This window comes from Carcharodon carcharias, chromosome 7 (genome assembly GCF_017639515.1).
Source record: "Carcharodon carcharias isolate sCarCar2 chromosome 7, sCarCar2.pri, whole genome shotgun sequence".
NCBI classification, from domain to species: Eukaryota; Metazoa; Chordata; class Chondrichthyes; order Lamniformes; family Lamnidae; genus Carcharodon; species Carcharodon carcharias.
This window is the reverse complement of record NC_054473.1, coordinates 67983496-68001535: the sequence shown is the minus strand read 5'-3', so window position 1 is coordinate 68001535 and position 18040 is coordinate 67983496. Positions and strand designations below refer to the sequence as shown.

At 41.7% G+C, this 18040-nt stretch overlaps 1 protein-coding gene across 1 annotated transcript in view; it reads left to right on the top strand.

The window, feature by feature from the left end:
• The first annotated feature begins 2535 nt into the window (after window positions 1-2535).
• The window catches only part of LOC121280000 (F-actin-capping protein subunit alpha-2-like), a 142471-nt gene continuing 126966 nt past the window's right edge, over window positions 2536-18040 (top strand). The window contains exon 1 of the mRNA XM_041191631.1: window positions 2536-2651. Within this exon, the coding sequence (XP_041047565.1) occupies window positions 2536-2651 (116 nt within the window). The remainder of the gene's footprint in view (window positions 2652-18040) is intronic.

The following is an 18040-nucleotide window of genomic DNA, read 5'->3' as shown; positions in this document are numbered from 1 at the left end:
GGGAATAGACTTATCTCAGTCCCAAGGAAGCAACAGGTCAGTAGCGTATGCTGACTGATGTCCATCCAAAGAGAAACTAAAGATTTGAATTTTCACGCAGTTGGAGAGGAAATGGCAGCAGAGGTACAAATCCAGAAGTCCCCCCTGAACAGAGCCCCTACTATTTGCATGGGTGAGAGAGGGAATGGGGATGGGTTCTAATTTGCACATCTGTGGTTCACAGAGGCAACTGCACATGTTAAAGTGCAACTGCCTCAGTCGTACCTGATTTCAGCTAGTGGGATGTCCAAACATACAAACATACAAATTAGGAGCAGAAGTAGCCTCTGCCATTCAATAAGATCATGACTGATCTGATTGTAACCTCAACCCCACATTCCTGCCTACCCCCGCTAACCTTTCACCCCCTTGTTAATCAAGAATCTATTTAGCTCTGCCTTAAAAGTATTCAAAGACATTGCTTCCATTGCCTTTTGAGGAAGAGAGCTCCAAAGACTCACAAACCTCTGAGAGAAAAAAACTCCTCATCTCTATCTTAAATGAGTAACAGCTTATTTTTAAACAGTTCCCTAGTTCTAGATTCTCCCATAAGAGGAGAATCCACATCCACCCCCTCAACATCTCTCAGGATCTTGAAAGTTTCAATTAAGTTACCTCTTACTCCTCTAAATTCTATGGATACAAGCCTAACCTCTCCAGCCTTTCCTCATAGAGCAAAACATGACTTGTGCACTTTAGGCCTTGCAGGAGAAGGTCTAAAACTACTAGAGTTTTTTGAAGATATAGGGTACTCTTTTGGAGAGATAGAGTACCTTTTTGGGCATGGTCCTGGAACACCTTTGGGAGAGCTAATGTGCCTTTTGAGTTTGTTAAAATTAGACATGAATGTGTGCAACAGGTGCATAAACTCAGTCAAACTGTAAAAAATCAATGCTTGCAATTTCATTCTGAGTGTTGACATAAGCCTGAGGGTTATCATTGCAGGATTAGTGCTGCATGACTGATTTCACAACCCATCATTCAGTGGGGTAAAAGTAAAATACTGAGCTCTGAAGAAAGGTTATATGACTCAAAACGTTAATTCTGTTTCTCTCGCCACAGATGCTGTCTGACCTGCTGACTTTTTCCAGCATTTTCTGTTTTTATTATCAGTGGGGCACCTGATAGCTTCCAGTTTGATTGACTGCTCCAAATGTTTGCTGATGATACAAAACTGGGTGGGAATGAGGGTTGTAAGGAGAATGAAAAAAGACTTCAAGGGGATTTAGATAGGCTAAGTGAGTGGGCAAGAACTGGAATATGATTTGAAAAGATGTGAAGTTATCCACTTTGGTAGCAAAAACAGAAATGCAGAATATTTCTTAATTGGAAGAATTGATGTCTAAAAGGACCTGGGTGTCCTTGTTCATGAGTTACTGAAAGCTAGCATGCAGGTGCAGCAGGCAATTGGGAAGGAAATGGTATGTTAGCCTCTATTGTGAGAGTATTTGAGTACAGGAGTAAAGATGTCTTGCTGCAATTGTACAGAGCCTTGGTGAGACTGCAGCTGGGGTACTGTGCACAGTTTTGGTCTCCTTACCTAAGAAAGGATATACTTGCCATTGAGGGAGTGCAATGAAGGTTCACCAGACTGATCCTTGGGATTGTGGGATTGTCCAATGAGGAGAGATTGAGGAGACTGGGCCTGTATTCTCCAGAGTTTAGAAGAATGAGAGGCAATCTCATTGAAACTTACAAACTTCTTACAGGGCATGGGTTGGCATGGGTGGGGATGGGGAGTGTGTGGGAGGGAGTGAAGGGGTGTGACGGGGTGAGGGCTGGGGGCTGTTTTTTGTTTTATTTATTCTTTTGTATCTTCGACAAAGTGCCGGAGCACCGAGGTCAGCCTTTCGCCCAGCCCACCTCCGGACCCAACAGCTTCCGAGCTTTTTCTGGATTCAGCCTCCATGATTCCCAATTTCACCAACCCAACCCACCCTTGGACCAAAAATCTGAATTTCCAGGTCACGTTTTTCCAAATTGGGTTTGCAGAGCTGGGAATTATCCTGATTCTGCGCTCCTGACCCAGAAGAGAAAATTCGGGCCAAAGACTTACATTTATATTGTGCCGTTCACGAATGCAGAATATTCCCAAAGCATTTTACAGCCAATTAAGTACTTTTGAAGTCTAGTCACTGTTCTAACGAAGAAAATGTGGCAGACAATTTGTGCTCAGCAAGCCCCTCAAACAGCAATGTAATAAAGACCAGATAATCTGTTTTAATGATGTTGATTGAGGGATAAGTGTTGGCTGGGACAGCAGGGATAACTCTGCTACTCTTCTTTGAAATAATGCCATAGGATCTTTTACATCCCCCTGATATAGCAGGCAGGGCCTTGATTTAATGTCACATCTGAAAGTCAGCACCTCTAACAGTTCAGCACATCCTCAGCACTGCTGGGGAGTTTCAGCCTTGATTTTTGAGCTCAAGTCCTGAAGTGGGATTTGGAGTCACAACCATTTTAATCAGGGGCATAAATGGTACTAACTGAACCATGGCTGACACACAAATCTGGCATCAATATGTTGGAGAGAACACATACATTGGACCATTACTAGTGGAAAGAATTGAGGAAAGAAAGTGTCGAAGATTGAAGCATCTAAGGTTAAGGTAAGTCTTCATATTTGGTGTATATGAAACTTCCTAATTTCTCAAATTTCTTCTCCAATGGATGCCCTGGATAATCCAAGGTTTTGCAGATTTTGAATGAGGTTTTATCTGCCTTACTAATGCTATATCTAATACAAGGAGCCATCTGTGTTCAACACACTGAAGGGATCAGCAGACTTTGGCAGCAGTGAGGCCAATCAGTCAGGGGCAGGTACGCCTGGAATGACAGACCCAGCTAACAATTCCTCTGCATAAATATAGTCCCGGAAAACTCCTGTCCCATGATATTGAAAAAAGATGCATATTTCAAATTTCACATCTATCAGAACAAAATGCAACAGTGTCCATAGAAACTGAAACTGAAGTAAAATATAAAACAAAAAAATAAACTCTTGTATCCTTATATCACCTCTAGTGCCATATTTCAAAGTCACATTGCAAATCCCTTCTTAAGAGAGCTTTAAAGCCCAACAAAGCAGAGCCCATAAACACATTCTAAAAATAGAACCTGTTTTCAAAACTTACTGTTAACATGATTGATTGACCAGCGCAATGCACATTGTTCCATTCTAGAAAGTCAGCAAAATTATTTATAATCTTTTGACAGATTTTTACCAACATTTATTTGCTTTCTCGGGTATAGTTTGGAATAGATGGTACATCACAGTTACAGATATTCAAGGTTAGACACAATTCTGTTCATTATTCATCGAGAAGGGTGGGGTCTTTGTTTCTATGAGATAAATAGTGGCTCATTGCACACTAGATTTGCTTGACACCTTTGGGAGTTCAAGGAAATCATGAGTTCTGGGACCTAGTGGTCAGTGCCAGGCTCTCTTCAGCAATGGGAGTTTGGGAGTGACTAGTGAAATACGTATCCAAGAAGCAGGTTCATACACCCCAGTATTTTTTCGGTTTTAGGTGCAGCCAGTGCATCAATTCATCTGGTTAATAAATGTTTCACTAGTAGTTTTTCTGTGTTGCTGAGAGCTGCAAATGCCTGTAGGCCATTGGGATCCTTAGTCTGCCAGAAAAGTGTCTTGTTGTCTTGTCATGGCAGGGAGAGGACAGGCAAGTCCTCTTCTAAGTATGGTATAGACTTCTTACTAGGCCACCAGTGTTAACAATACAATAAGGCTACATTTGGGCCTCTGCAGATCTGTGAACACAAGGTCATATTGAGTTTAGGGAGGCATTAGTAGAATGGCACATCTCCTTGCCCAGAGTCAGATTTTGAACTTTGAAAAAAAAATGAGGTTGGAAAGAAAATAACAGTACAGCCAGACAGGAGATTGTTGTCTTTTAGTTAATTTAATGAGCCTTGATATACCATTCTCTTGAACTGTTTATAATTCTGGAGCCAAATTCCTAACCAAAGTATCTAATCTTCCTTTTGAATTGTCAAAATTCCTCACCTCATATTTTCAAAGCTTCTTCATAGTTTATTTTTCACCAGTGAATAATAATGGAAGACACTAAGCTCTTGGCTACACAGCTAAGTTAAGATTTATTTTCATCATTAAGGATGTATTTTTCCAGTAGTGACAGGTCAATGTATTGTCTGTTTTCATTTTTCTTCCTTGTTTTTGGAATTCCTTACTGGTATTATTTTACGCACAAGTACGCCCATTACTAAGGACTGTTAGAGTCTTTGCCAGCAGAACCTGAAGGGCAATATTCCTTACATTTTATTGCAGTAATCTGATAGTTCAGTTCTTAAAGCTGCCAAAGTATACATTTTACTAACTGCATGGTTGACCTTAAGCAAATGAAGTTGACAGGCTGTTGGAAAAGGAGCACAATGTCTTCAGTTCACAGGGGCTGTAGGCCTTTCAGTGTTTATATGTTATGCTACATACAGGAATCTGTGTTGCTAGCAAGAGCATCAATCCAAATAGAAACTGCATCAAGTTGAAAATAATCATTGAATAAAGGATTGTTAATGAAAATCTGCATCATTCTTCTCTAATAGAACACATAGTGGAAAGGTATTTCCTTCAATGGCAAGTATTTACAAAAAATGTTAAAAAATCAAAACATTCAGCTGGTTACTGCTGTCCCTCATAGGGCATGGGCCTATAGGAGATCTGCTAGTTATTTTAAAATTAAATAAATTTAGTTACTGAGAATACAATTTCTAAGTTCACTGCAGTGAAAGGATAAGGAAATTCTTTCCTATTCTCTTATTGTGCAGTTGGTAAATGTGCAGGCATAGTAAAGCTCCCTTTAGTATGTCTCGACAAAGGCTCTAGACTGTAGTCTCAGAGGAGCATCACTTACTGCGGTGCTGTGACTTCTTCATTTCCTCTAGAGAGAGATTAGAATAAATGCTGGAATGTGAGCAGTTTGATGCTGTATTTGCTGCTCCTCATGTTCAGTGAGAGCTAGAATGCTGGCAAGCCAATTTCACCTCTGATTCTTACAGCCTAGAAGAAAATACTCAATACGAACATACAAATTAGGAGTAGGTTTAGCCAACTCAGCCCCTCAAGGCTGCTCCGCCACCCAACAAGACCATGGCTGATCTGAATGTAACTTCAACTCCACATTCCCGCCCACACCCGATAACCCCTCACCCCCTTGTTAATCAAGAACCAATGTTGCTCTGCCCCAAAAACATGCAAAGACTCTGATTCCACCGCTCTTTTGAGGAAGAGGGCTCCAAAGACTCACAAACCTCTGAGAGAAATAATTTCTCCTCATCTCCATCTTAAATGAGCAACCCCTTATTTTTAAATAATGACCCCTAGTTCGAGATTCTCTCACAAGAAGAAACATCCTCTCCACATCCACCCTATCAAGACCCCTCAGAATCTTAAAGGTTTCAATTAAGTCGCCTCTTACTCTTCTAAATTCCAGTGGATAAAAGCATAGCCTGTCCAGCCGTTCCTCATAGGACAACCCATCCATTCAAGGTATTAGTCCAGTAAACCTTCTCTGAACTGCTTCTAACACATTTACATCTTTATTTAAATAAGGAGACCAGTAAAGTTCACAGTACTCCAGATGTGGTCTCACCAATGTGCTGTACAACTGAAGCATAACCTCCCTACTTTTGTAATCAATTCCCCTCACAATAAATGGTAACAGTCTATTAGCTTTCCTAATTACCTGATGTACCTGCACAACAACCTTTTGTGATTCATGCACTAGGACACCCAGATCCCTCTGAATCTCAGGCCTCTGCAATCTCTCGCCATTTAGATAATAAGCTTCTTTTTATTCTTCCTGCCAAAATGAATGAGTTCACATCTGCCCACATTATACTCCATTTGCCAGATTTTTGCCCACTCACTTAACCTATCTACGTCACGTTGTAGCCTCTTTACGTCCTCTTCACAATTTACTTTCCTACCTATCTTTGTGTCATTAGCAAATTTAGCAACCATTCTGTACAAGATGGATAGGTTACACCTTAACAGGACTGGGAATAATATCCTCGCAGGGAGATTTGCTAGTGCTGTTGGGGAGGGTTTAAACTGGCTTGTTGGGGGGATGGGATCCTGCTGGGTAGCTCAAATTGGAAGGAAGTAAAGCTGGTAACAGGAAGTAGAAAAGTAGCAAGAGAAATTAGAATACAGGTGAAATGAAGGTGAGCATCAACTAGGCTTAGAATGCGGAATAATGTTAAAAAGACAAAGTTAGGGGCACTCTACCTGAATACATGCAGAATTTGCAACAAGGTAGATGATTTAAAGGCACAAAGAGAGGTAAATGAGTATGATCTAACTGCCATTATGGAAAAGTGGCTACAAGGTGACCAAGACTGGAAACTGAATATTCAATGATATTTGACATTTAGGAAGGAGATGCAAAAAGGAAAAGGAGATAGTGTTGAGCTGATAATAAGGGATGGGATCAGTACATTACTAAGAGAGGATAGAGTCATAGAGGTCTACAGCACAGAAAAAGGCCCTTTGGCCCATCGAGTCTGCGCCGGTCAAACAAGTACCTAACTATTCTAATCCCATTTTCCAGCACTAGGCCCATAGCCTTGTATGCCATGGCATCACAAGTGCATATCCAAATACTTGTTAAATGTTATGAGGCTTTCTGCCTCTACCACCCTTTCAGGCAGTGAGTTCTAGATTTTTTCACCCTCTGGGTGAAAAAATTCTTCCTCTCATCCCCTCTAAACCTCCTGCCCCTTACCTTAAATCTATGCCCCCTAGTTATTGATCCCTCCACCAAGGGGAAAAGTTCCTTCCTGTCTACCTATTTATGCCCCTCATAATTTCTTCAGAAGAGAAGAACAAAATGTGGAATCTGTTTGGGTGGAGCTAGGAAACAGCAAGGGACAGCAAACATTGGTAGGAGTTGTTTAAAGGCCACCAAACAGTAGTGGTAGTGTGTGGCATGGTATTAATCAGGAGAGTAGAGAAGCATGTAGCATGGGTGATACAGTAATCATGGGTGACTTAAACCTTTATACTGGGTAAATCTAATGAATACAAATGCTGTGCAGGACGAGTTTCTGGAGTGTGTTAGGGATGGTCTTCTAGAGCAGCATATAGAGGAACGACTAGAGAAGAGGTTAGTTTAGATCTAGTATTATGCAACGAGAAAGGGTTAATTACTAATTATGTTGTAAAACAACCTTTAGGGATGAGTGAACATAATATGATAGAATTTTATGTTACATTTGAAAGCGAGGTAGTTCAATCTGAAGCCAGGGTGTTAAGTTTGAACAAAAGAAATTATGAAAGTATGACAGGCAAATTGGCTGAGATGGATTGGGAAAATACATTGAAAGCTATGACGGCACACAGGCAATGGATAGTCTTTAAAGAATTTTTACATTGTTTACAGCAATTATATATTCCTTCAAGGCAGAAAAACTCAAAAAGAAAAGTCAGCCAACTGTGGCTAACAAAGGAAGTTGAGGATTGTATGAGATTAAAACAAAAGGCTGATAATGTTGCCAGAAATAATTGTAAACCTGATGACTGGGAACATTTTAGAATACAGCAAAAAGAGGACCAAGAAACAGATAAAGAAAGAGAGAATAGAATATGAATGTAAACTAGCAAAAAACATAAAAACAAACTGTAAAACTTCCATAGGTATGTAAAAGGGAAACATTTGGCTAAGACAAATACGGGTCCATTACAGGCAGAGTCAGGAGATTTATAATGGAGAATAGAGAAATGGCAGAGAAGCTAAATGATTTGTGTCTGCTTTCACTGAGAAAGGTACAAGAAATCTCCCAGAGTTAGAGGTCCAAGGGACATTGGAGAATGAGGAATTGAAGGAAATTAGTATTAGTAAGAAGGTTGCATTGGAGAAATTAATGGGTTTACAGGTTGATAAGTCCCCGGGACTTGATATTCTACATCCCAGAAGGTTGAAAGAGGTAGCTATGGCGATAGTGGATGCATTTACGATCATCTTCCAAAATTCTATAGTTTCTAGAACATTTCCCACAGATTGGAAGGTAGCAATGTCAGCGCACACTTTAAGCAGGGAGGGAGAGAGAAAACGGGAAACAACAGACCTGTCAGGCTTACATCAGTATAGGGAAAATGCTGGAATCTGTTAAGATGGACAATTAAATAATAATGATCTGATTGGGCAAGTTAACATGGATTTATGAATGGGAAATCGTGTTTGACAAACCTGTTGGAGTTTTTTGAGGACGTTACTAAGAGAATTGATAAAGGGGAGTCAATGGATGTAGTATACTTGGATTTTCAGAAGGCTTTTGATAAAGTACCCCACAGGAGGTTGGTTAGCAAAATTAAAGCACATGGGATAGGAGGCAATAGACTGACATGGATTAAGGATTGGTTAGTCAGGCAGAAAACAGAGACTGGGGGCAGAATTTTGCCCTCAGTTGACGGGCGGGCCCCACTGGCTTGGCACCGGGCAGGCAGCTGAACTCCGCCGCCGAAGCGGGCCCCTCCGCCATTTTAAGTGGGCAGGCCAATTAAGGGCCGCCCAGCAGCCTGCCTGACGGGAAGCGCTATTGATTCCTGTGCAGGGGGTTGGGGGGGAGGGATTCTCCATCTGTCAAAGTATGCTCTTTCACACATGCACGCGAAAGAGCGCATTGCTCCCTGAGACTAAGTGCTGTCTCAAGGAGATCAGTGAAAGTGTTATAAAGTTAAAAAATAGAAAAATTTAAAAATTATTAACATGTCCCCCTCATGTGACATTGTCACATGAAATGGGACATGTTAATAAATGTCACATAAAATTTATTAAAGTTTTTAAAAACGGACATGAAACCTCATCCCGCCAGTGGGTGAGGTTTCATGTTTTCTCAGAAGCCCGCTGGGGCTCCTGGCCTGCCCGCCAGCCTTAAGGTTGGATGGGCAGGGTCTTTAATTATCTTAATTACCCTGTCAATGGCCTCAATTGGCCACTTACATGTCGACAGGCGGACAGCTGATTTCACTGTCTGCCTGCCTTCCTAAAGATTTAAGTGGACTGGGATGACATCAGGGGTTCCTCCCGACGTCATCCCGCATCATTTTCCCTTCGGCGAGCAGGTTCCACCCCCAAATCACCGACGGGAAAATTCTGTAGTGGGAATAAACAGGTCATTCTCACCTTGGCAGACTGTGACTAGTGGGGTACCGCAAGGATCAGCACTTGGGCTCCAGCTGTCCACAATATATATCAATGATTTGGATGTGGGCACCAAATGTAATATTTCAAAGTTTGCAGATAACATAAAGCCAGTTGGGAATGTGTGTTGTGAGGAAGATGCAAAGCGGCTTCGAGGGGATTTGGACAGACTTAGTGAGTGGGTAAAAACATGGCAGATGGAATATAATGTGAAAAAAATGTGAGGTTATCCACTTTGGTGGGAGGAACAGATGTGCAGAGTATTGCTTAATTGGTGAGAGATTAGAAAGTGTAGATTTATAAAGGAACCTCGTCAATAAATCACTGAAAGCTAACATGCAGGTGCAGCAAGCAATTATGAAGGCTAATGGAATGGAAGAGAAGTCTTGATTCAATTGTATAGTATCTTGGTTAGACTGCACCTGGAGTACTGTGTGTAGTTTTGGTCCCCTTACCTTAGGAAGGATATTCTTGCCATAGAGGAAGTGCAAGGAAGGTTCACCAGACTTGTTCCCAAGATGACAGGACTGTCCTATGAAGAGAGATCGGGAAACTGGGCCTGTATTCGCTAGAATGTCAAAAAATGCGAGGTGATCTCATTGAAACCTACAAAATACTTAAAGGGATAGACAGGGTAGATGCAGGTAAGATGTTTTCCTTGGTTAGGAAGTCTAGAACCAGGGGGCACAATTTCAAAATAAGGGAAAAGCCACTTAGGACTGAGATGAGGAGAATGTTTTTTACTCAGAGAGTTTTGAATCTTTAGAATTGTCTACCCGAGAGGGCTGTGGAAGCTCAGTCATTGAGTATGTTTGAAGCAGAGATTGACAGATTTCTAAGTACCAATGGATGATCAGCCATGGTTGTACTGAATGGCAGAGCAGGCTCGAATGGTTGAATAGTCTACTCCGGCTGTGTTCCCATTATGTTCTTAAGAGTGAATCTCAAAATTTTTTGGTTGACGGACCCCTCTTTCAAAAGGTTTAGTGATCACAGAACCCCCAACTAAATTAGGGAAAAGAGTACCATGGGAGAATTTGTACTTTGGTGCCTTTCTTTGAATTTAAATATGTAGTATTTTAATATTTCTTTTAAAAAAGCTTCCCACTTTTGAACAATGTTGGACTCACCTGATGTGCCCAGCAGCCTAAGTAACTGCAAGCCTACCTGGTGATCCTTATGTTCACAGAATCACACAGAATCACAGTGCAGAAGAGGCCCTTTGGCCCATCGAGTCTGCACCGACACGTGAGAAACACCTGATCTACCTACCTAATCCCAATTACCAGCACTTGACACATAGCCTTGAATGTTATGACGTGCCAACTGGTTATCCAGGTACTTTCTAAAGGATGTGAGGCAACCCGCCTCCACCACCCTCCCTGGCAGCCCATTCCAGACCATCACCACCCTCTGGGTAAAAAAGTTTTTCCTCACAACCCCCCCAAACCTCGAACTTATGCCCCTTTGTGATTGACCCTTCAACTAAGGGGAACAGCTGCTCCCTATCCACCCTGTCCATGCCCCTCAGCTCTCCACCCTATGCACTCCCCTCCTGGGTGAGACAGTGAGCCCACTCTGCACTGCATGCTCAGTGGCCACACTCCGCTCCTGCACCCTGCTTGCAACAAGTCCACCTCCGGCTACCACTCATTCGCGTACCCTTCATCAGGGCATCCCCGACCACAACGCCCTGGGAAATCACACACCTGTAAGATGGCCCTGTTTAGCCAGCAGTTATATGTTATTTTGTGGACCCTCAGGAAAGTTTCTATGGATCCCCAGCAGTCCACAGATCTCAGTTTGAGAACCACGCTCTTTAAAAACTGTCCCAACCAGTTCTCATGTTTTTGATTAGTTATTTTGAACGACAACCTTTAAAACAGGATGAATAATTCTATAACAAAATAATCTTATCAGCTAATCCAAGTCTGATGAGAAACGCAGGGCAAATTTGGCGGATATTTAACACTGCACTGACCATACCTAACACAAGGGAAGATGGATGTGATTTTTGGAGGTCAATCATCTCAGCACCAGGATATCACTGCAGGAGCCTCTCAGGGCAGTGCCATTGGCCCAACCATCTTGAGCTGCTTTATCTCCAACAAGAGAAGATCTAATCATCTCTCTTAGGCATTCAATGACATTACCATCGCTGAATCCCCCACCCTCAATATCCTGAGCGTTACCAGAAACTAAACTGGACCAGCCACACCAGTTCTGTCGAAGGGTCATGAGGACTCGAAACGTCAACTCTTTTCTTCTCCGCCGATGCTGCCAGACCTGCTGAGTTTTTCCAGGTAATTCTGTTTTTGTTTCAGCCACATAAATACTGTGTGTACAAGATCACATTAGAGGCTGGGTATTCTGTGGTGAGCAATACACCTCCTGACTCCCCAAAGTCTTTTCACCATATACAAGTCACAAGTCAGGAGTGTGGTGGAGTACCCTCCACTTTCCTGGAAGAGTGTTGCTCCAACAACACTCAAGAAGTTTGACACCATCCAAGATAAAGCAGTCTACTTCAATGGCACCCCATCCATGACGTTAAACATTTACTCCCTCCGCCACCAACACACAGTGGTAGTAGCGTGTGCCATTTACAAGATGCACTGTGGCAACTCTCCAAGGCTCCTTCGATAGCACCTTCCAAACCCTCAACCTCTACCACCTAGAAGGACAAGGACAGCAGACACAAAGGAATATCACCACCTGCAAGTTCCCCACCATCATGACTTGGAGATATATTGTAATTCCTTCACTGTCACTGGGTCAAAATCCTGGGACTCACTCCCCAACAGTGGGTGCACCTACACTAGATGAACTGCAGCGATTCCAGAGGGCAGCTCACCACCATCTTCTCAAGGGCAATTAGGGATGAGCAATAAATGCTTGTCTTGCCAGTGATACCCACATCCCAAGAACGAATCAGAAAAATATTTCGCCAACTGGTCTAAAATGACTCCAAGCTGAGCAGCGACAGGTACTAGTACTAGTACTGACAGGTCTAGTAACACACTGCCAAAACTCACACAATTAGTGTTGTCACTTGGATAAGGTACCCAGAAAGCTGCCAGATCCACAGATCAATAACCAGCAAGAGTTGACACCTTCAGGAGATGTGGCTAGAAAAATTGGACAAAGGAAATAGATGTCACTTTTCTGATAAAATACCATTCTCCATTTAGGAGTTTGATTGCACACTGTCACAGCAGCACCTCCATTTACATTGCAATTACACTGTGGACTTCAGAACTGCCACGAAGCAAGCCTCAAGTATAATTGGGCCATAATAAATGTATCATTCTCTGTGCCATTCAGACATAGGACTTTACTTGTACCTTTAATTATGCAGACAGCTTCAGTGGTGACAATTAACACGTTCAGAATAAGCGGACGTGAAGCATGATCTACTGTGACATTGCCTAACTGGGCAAAGAAAGAAATGACAGCTCTCAGCAGGCACCTAATTGCAATGTCAGTGGGAGATCAGGAGGCCAATTCCTATCTTTGCCAGTGCTAATCTGTTAATTAGGCATTAAAAGGAATTGCATACCATCCCATTATTTATTGTACAACAGAGCCGAGGTGGCAAAAGTGTCTTATTTCTAAAGGAAGTATGACCAATTATTTTTCATCATGCTTTTCAACAAGTGTTGGCACCATCTAATCCTCTGCTTCTTGTTTTATACCTTGATGGCATCCTTTGGACCTTGGCCTTTCACTTTGACTTCTGGATTTAAAAAAAAACAGGCTTCAAATTGGAGTTCAGACTCCTTGAGATGATGCTGTTTCTGGCTAATTATTCCTGCTCTGTATTTTTAAAGAGACTTGGAATGTGATCCAAATTAAATCAATGCTTTACTGTTTGCACAGGCCATTTTAGATTGTGGTGAAGCATAACAAAAGGTTGCTTTGATAAACCAGACACTTATTGCTAATGTCTGGAATGTTCTTGCCCTGTTGTTCTGGCACCAAATCTTTGAACAACAATAAAACTTCAGGTCCTTTTGCTTTCTCTGTGATGCCCGGAACAATTTGTTATTTTCCTGTTGAGTTTCTGCAGTGCCTGAAATTCCAGATGAAGCGGATGCTATCCAGCTCACATTTAAACTAATAATTTAATGACAACAACAAAAAGAATCAATAAAGCCAAAATGATAAACACAACATTCCAGAGACCAGACATTACTGGGGAAATGAGAGAAGGAGGTTTACATTAGAGAATTCTATTCATTCAACTGTCAAGCGGAAGCCATTGTTAATGGTTTACAAAAGGAGTCTTCAAAAGCTGAAACAAATGGCAAACCACTTGCACCGAGTTCTCTCAGGTCTGCACAGCAGCGGACAGACTTGGCAGAGCTAAGCTGTTGCATAAACTTTGTTCTCAGTGCCATAAACAACAGACTTTGCACTTAGTTTTCTTCCACTAGCAGACTAGCTGAGATGAATTGTGGCAAAAACCTGGTATTGTGAAATATAAGAGTGGAAAGACATCTTGGTGATAATTAAAGGCATTATAGTATGCGTTGCCTCTTATGTACTTAAATGATAGGGGAAAAGGCAGATGCAGCCACGAGAAGTCTGTTGCAAAAATTAATCATTGTCAATGCTTTGTACATTTTAAAATTGAAGATATAAAGCACAATCCATTTAATCGGGCAAATTAGAAGAATTGACATTGTTGGGACTATGAGGTTAATCATCTATGCAATACATTTGAGTCCTTTACAGCTATGACTACAAAGCATCATTCTATTTATCTTAAGTTAATGCTTGTACACATGTGCATGCAAATCTCAACTTAGGAAAACAGAAATTAGACAAATAGAATTGCCTGTATCCTGTCCCTCACCAAGTTCCCCTCCCATCGCTCCTGTACTCACCAAACTACATTGGATCCCTGTCCTTCAACATCTTAAGTTGGAAATTCTCATCCATATGTTTCAATCCCTCCATCCTTCCCTATCTCTATAGGCTGCTGCAGCCCTACAGTCCTCAGAGAGTCTACTTCCCTCCAACATGACCTGTGTGCTACCCCACTCCCTTCACTCTACGCTGGGATTCCCTCCCTAAACCTCTCAAGCTTTCCACCTTCTTTTCTGTTTGATGTTTATCTGTTTTAAAGACCGGACCTATTGCATCATTGGCCTTAGAATGGGTGGAAGTTCCAGAAGCTCCCAGCATCAGTAGCACGTTGGCATACCTAGGTTCCTGACTTTTTCCCGGATGTTCCACTGGACCCCTGCCAAAGTTACGGTGGGAGTGCAGCAGGGCACAAAAAGAGGCTAAGAGTTAATGATTCCAGGGGAGCAAAATGTAATTCAGAAGCTAGGTAGATGCACTAACAGAGGCATAATACAACAGTGTAGACAGAGGTTCTGCTATACCTGAGATAAAGCATAGGTACAATTAATAAAAATACTGAGCAAGATTTAATAAATACTAAGGCAAATTGTAATTAAACTGTGCTTTTTAAGGGACAAAGAAGTTTGTAGTAAATAATATCCGAAAATCTATGTTTTACTTGTCACCTCCTGACAGGTGTGATAGGAAAGTGACACCAAATTAAAATTTCGAAAACTGTTATATGACAACATTCTTTTGTCAAGGGACTTTAGGACTGAGGATTGTAACACTTCCCATGTTGGCCATCCCATGTTCGATATAAACACATTTAGATGCAGAATAAAGTTTACTTGACAATGCCACTCATCCCTAATCTTAATATACACACAGTGTGACATTATTGCCACACTAGCCATCCTGGAATCTTTCTGTGGGTGATTGCCCATCCACTCCCAGTTGTCACTGTAGGAGGGTATTGTAGTGTTGTTTGAACATGTCAACTAACCATTTCTCTGTAGAACAGTATGGAATTAGTTAGCCTCATGCAACATAATGTTTCAAACAATGTTAGGTCAGGAAGGAGCACAATGGAAGAAAGAATGGGATATGTAGCTGAATGGAGTCTCATGCTAATCTTCTTCAGGGTGTCATTCTCATACCAGCACCACTGAACTAATGGAGTGAGAGAAGGTGAAGCCACTCAACTTCCCAAGAGCTGGTAAAATCCAGTTATTATACCTAGGTATAGACACAAGCTTATAGACAATATATATATAGCTACTGTCCTATTTGTTCTGTTTGAAAGTGTTTGTTGGAGACAGTATTGTAACATTCTAGGGAAAGCACCCTACCAGCATTGCCAGTGGGTCAGCACAGAATAAAACCTTATACAACCTGCATCCCTCTCACTAACATTTCAAAGCCTACTGAAGAAAAAGGCCTTGAAACTTTCATCAGGTGGTTCAAGGATTGCATTCTGTGATTCCAAGGGTTTTTTCATGAAACTCATGAACTCAGTGCAATTGTCAGCACAGCTGTATCACTTGTATCAACTCACACCTTAGCATACAACCCTACAGGCCAAGTTCAGTAACGATGTGCTCTTACTGCTGAGTCTTTGAGCTGTGGATGAGGATTGAAGAGTTGGGGCTGTAATTTATTAGACCCATTTTTGGCAGGCTTTCTACTGGCTGGACTCCACACTGGGACTGAAACTTTGCCAAATGTACAGTGACAGCTTTGACTTAAAGTATTGCTCAACTTTTGTCATGGTCATCACAAATCCAATTCACAAAAGATAAAGCCTTTGCTGCTTCCTTTATCCCATTATCAATGGGGGCCCCAGTGTGAAGATTCAATAGGCTTGTTCGAAATAAATATCTTGAAATAAATACTTAACTGCATGATCAATGGCATAAAGCCCTATATACATTTTTCATCTCATTACTTCATTTAAATACCAGAAAAATAAATAATCATAGTGATGCTCAAACTACACTGTTTGGAAGAGAATCAGTAGAAAAATGCCACATTGATTTGTGCCAGATGTAATGCACAACACTGCTCCAAGAAAGTGCTCATTAAGTGCTACAGGATCAGTGTACCTTACTTATATATGTGGATGAATCTTCCTCTGGGCCCGGAAAGCCTGATCTGCGCACTTATGCAGCTTGCAAACTACGCACCCAACCTGTGTGTGATTTCACAGGACATTTTTGTCTTTTCATACTGGAGTCAGGTTTGCAGTTTGTGAGCTGTCTTGGAGTGCATGAGGTGGCTACAGAAGTGGGGCAGTTAGAAGGCCCACTTTGGTTCTCCAATACAGTAACCCAGCTTTCAATGGTGGTTGAAGGCCCCCTAGGCCTCAACCCTTATCTCTATCAACACCTCCACTCCATGCCAGCCCATGCCCCCTCAGATTGCCTATGCCATCTCTGTGCCTCATATATCCTCCATACCTGCTCAGATCACTGATGGAGACCTATGCCACCTCTATGCCCCCATGTATCCTCCATTGCCACTCACCCAGTATGCTCTATGCACAGACCTCAGATTCCATGCAATGCCAGTAGGAAATATGCTACATTCCTTGGGAAAAAATAAACCTCTCACCAGCTAACAAAATCCCCCACATCATTGAAATGAAAAAATATTTTCTGCCACGTGAAAAAAACTTGCAATCTTATTAGCTTGTGCCAACAAACCAGAAACCACATCAAAGGCACAATCTGTTATTACAACTTCTTAAAACTGCCATTCATTTTTAGATGAATAGAATACCTATTGTCCTGGAACCCATTAGCACTTGAAGCTGAGCCAAGCATTGATAATGGCTACAGCTGTCCAAACAATAGACTGTTCTCTGGCAAGGAAAGATCAGAAGGTGTTCATATCAATTTCAAAGCAGATTGCCTACCAATCAATGTAAAGAAGCGGGTGGTGAGATCTTTTCCACGTATCAAAACTAGTTTTTTTTTTAAATCAGCCAGAGCCATTTAAATCACAGTATAAAAAACAACAGAACAGGCTGATAGGTAATTTTGTAACATTTTTCATTGCATAATGATGTTTTCTTTCTATTGGAAAAGCACTGTAATGGATATGAACAAATACACAAGGCTGATGAATGCAAGCATCAACTTACCTTTAAAGGACATATCCCTATGATAAAACATTGCATTAGAAACACATCAACAATAGCATCTAATAGTGATATTTAAAGGTGTGAAAATACACCTACCCTTCAGGATGCTCCTGACTTCTCAGCAGGCTTTCCATTTTTTTTTCACAAACTCTCAAACCTGACATGCTTTTAATGGACTTCTAAAACCCTGCACCACAAGACAAAATTGGTGTCCTGGAGGAAATCTGATTTTTGTCCACAATTTAAAATGGGGAAGCTGACCTCAGCAGGGTGGGTGGTAGGTGCACATTTTTCACACTTGGCAATCCCAAATCGCAGAAGGGCCAGAGGAAAATGCCGGGGGGGGTTGGGGGGGGGGGGGGGGGGGGGGGGGGGGGGTGGTTGGGGTGTGCGGAGAGGGGTCAGGAATGCGGAGGAAAATCAGATTTCCTCCAGAAAAGACTAAGTGTGCCCATTCATGCAAAACAACATGCCTTCACACCCAAATGAAATATTGGCCCATTATGTTTAACGTAAGATCTTTAATTTGTTGATTTTTACTTCAAACGATTATGATTTAATCTGACCTAGTGCCTTTTGGCACTGAAATCTTACTGTGCAATTTTAGTAAGGATTAATTTGACATTTCCTTTGTCTGCTAGATGAAAAGCATCATTAAGAAAATCGGCAAGGTGTTTCATATTAGCTTTGTATTAATAGTCACTCAACCCTGAAATGATGAGGCTCCACTGCCAGCACAGACTCACTCCATAGGATGACAGATTAGAATATCAGGTGGAGGTCAGTGCATCTGCTTCACAATGTTCCCAGTTTTCCAGCTTTT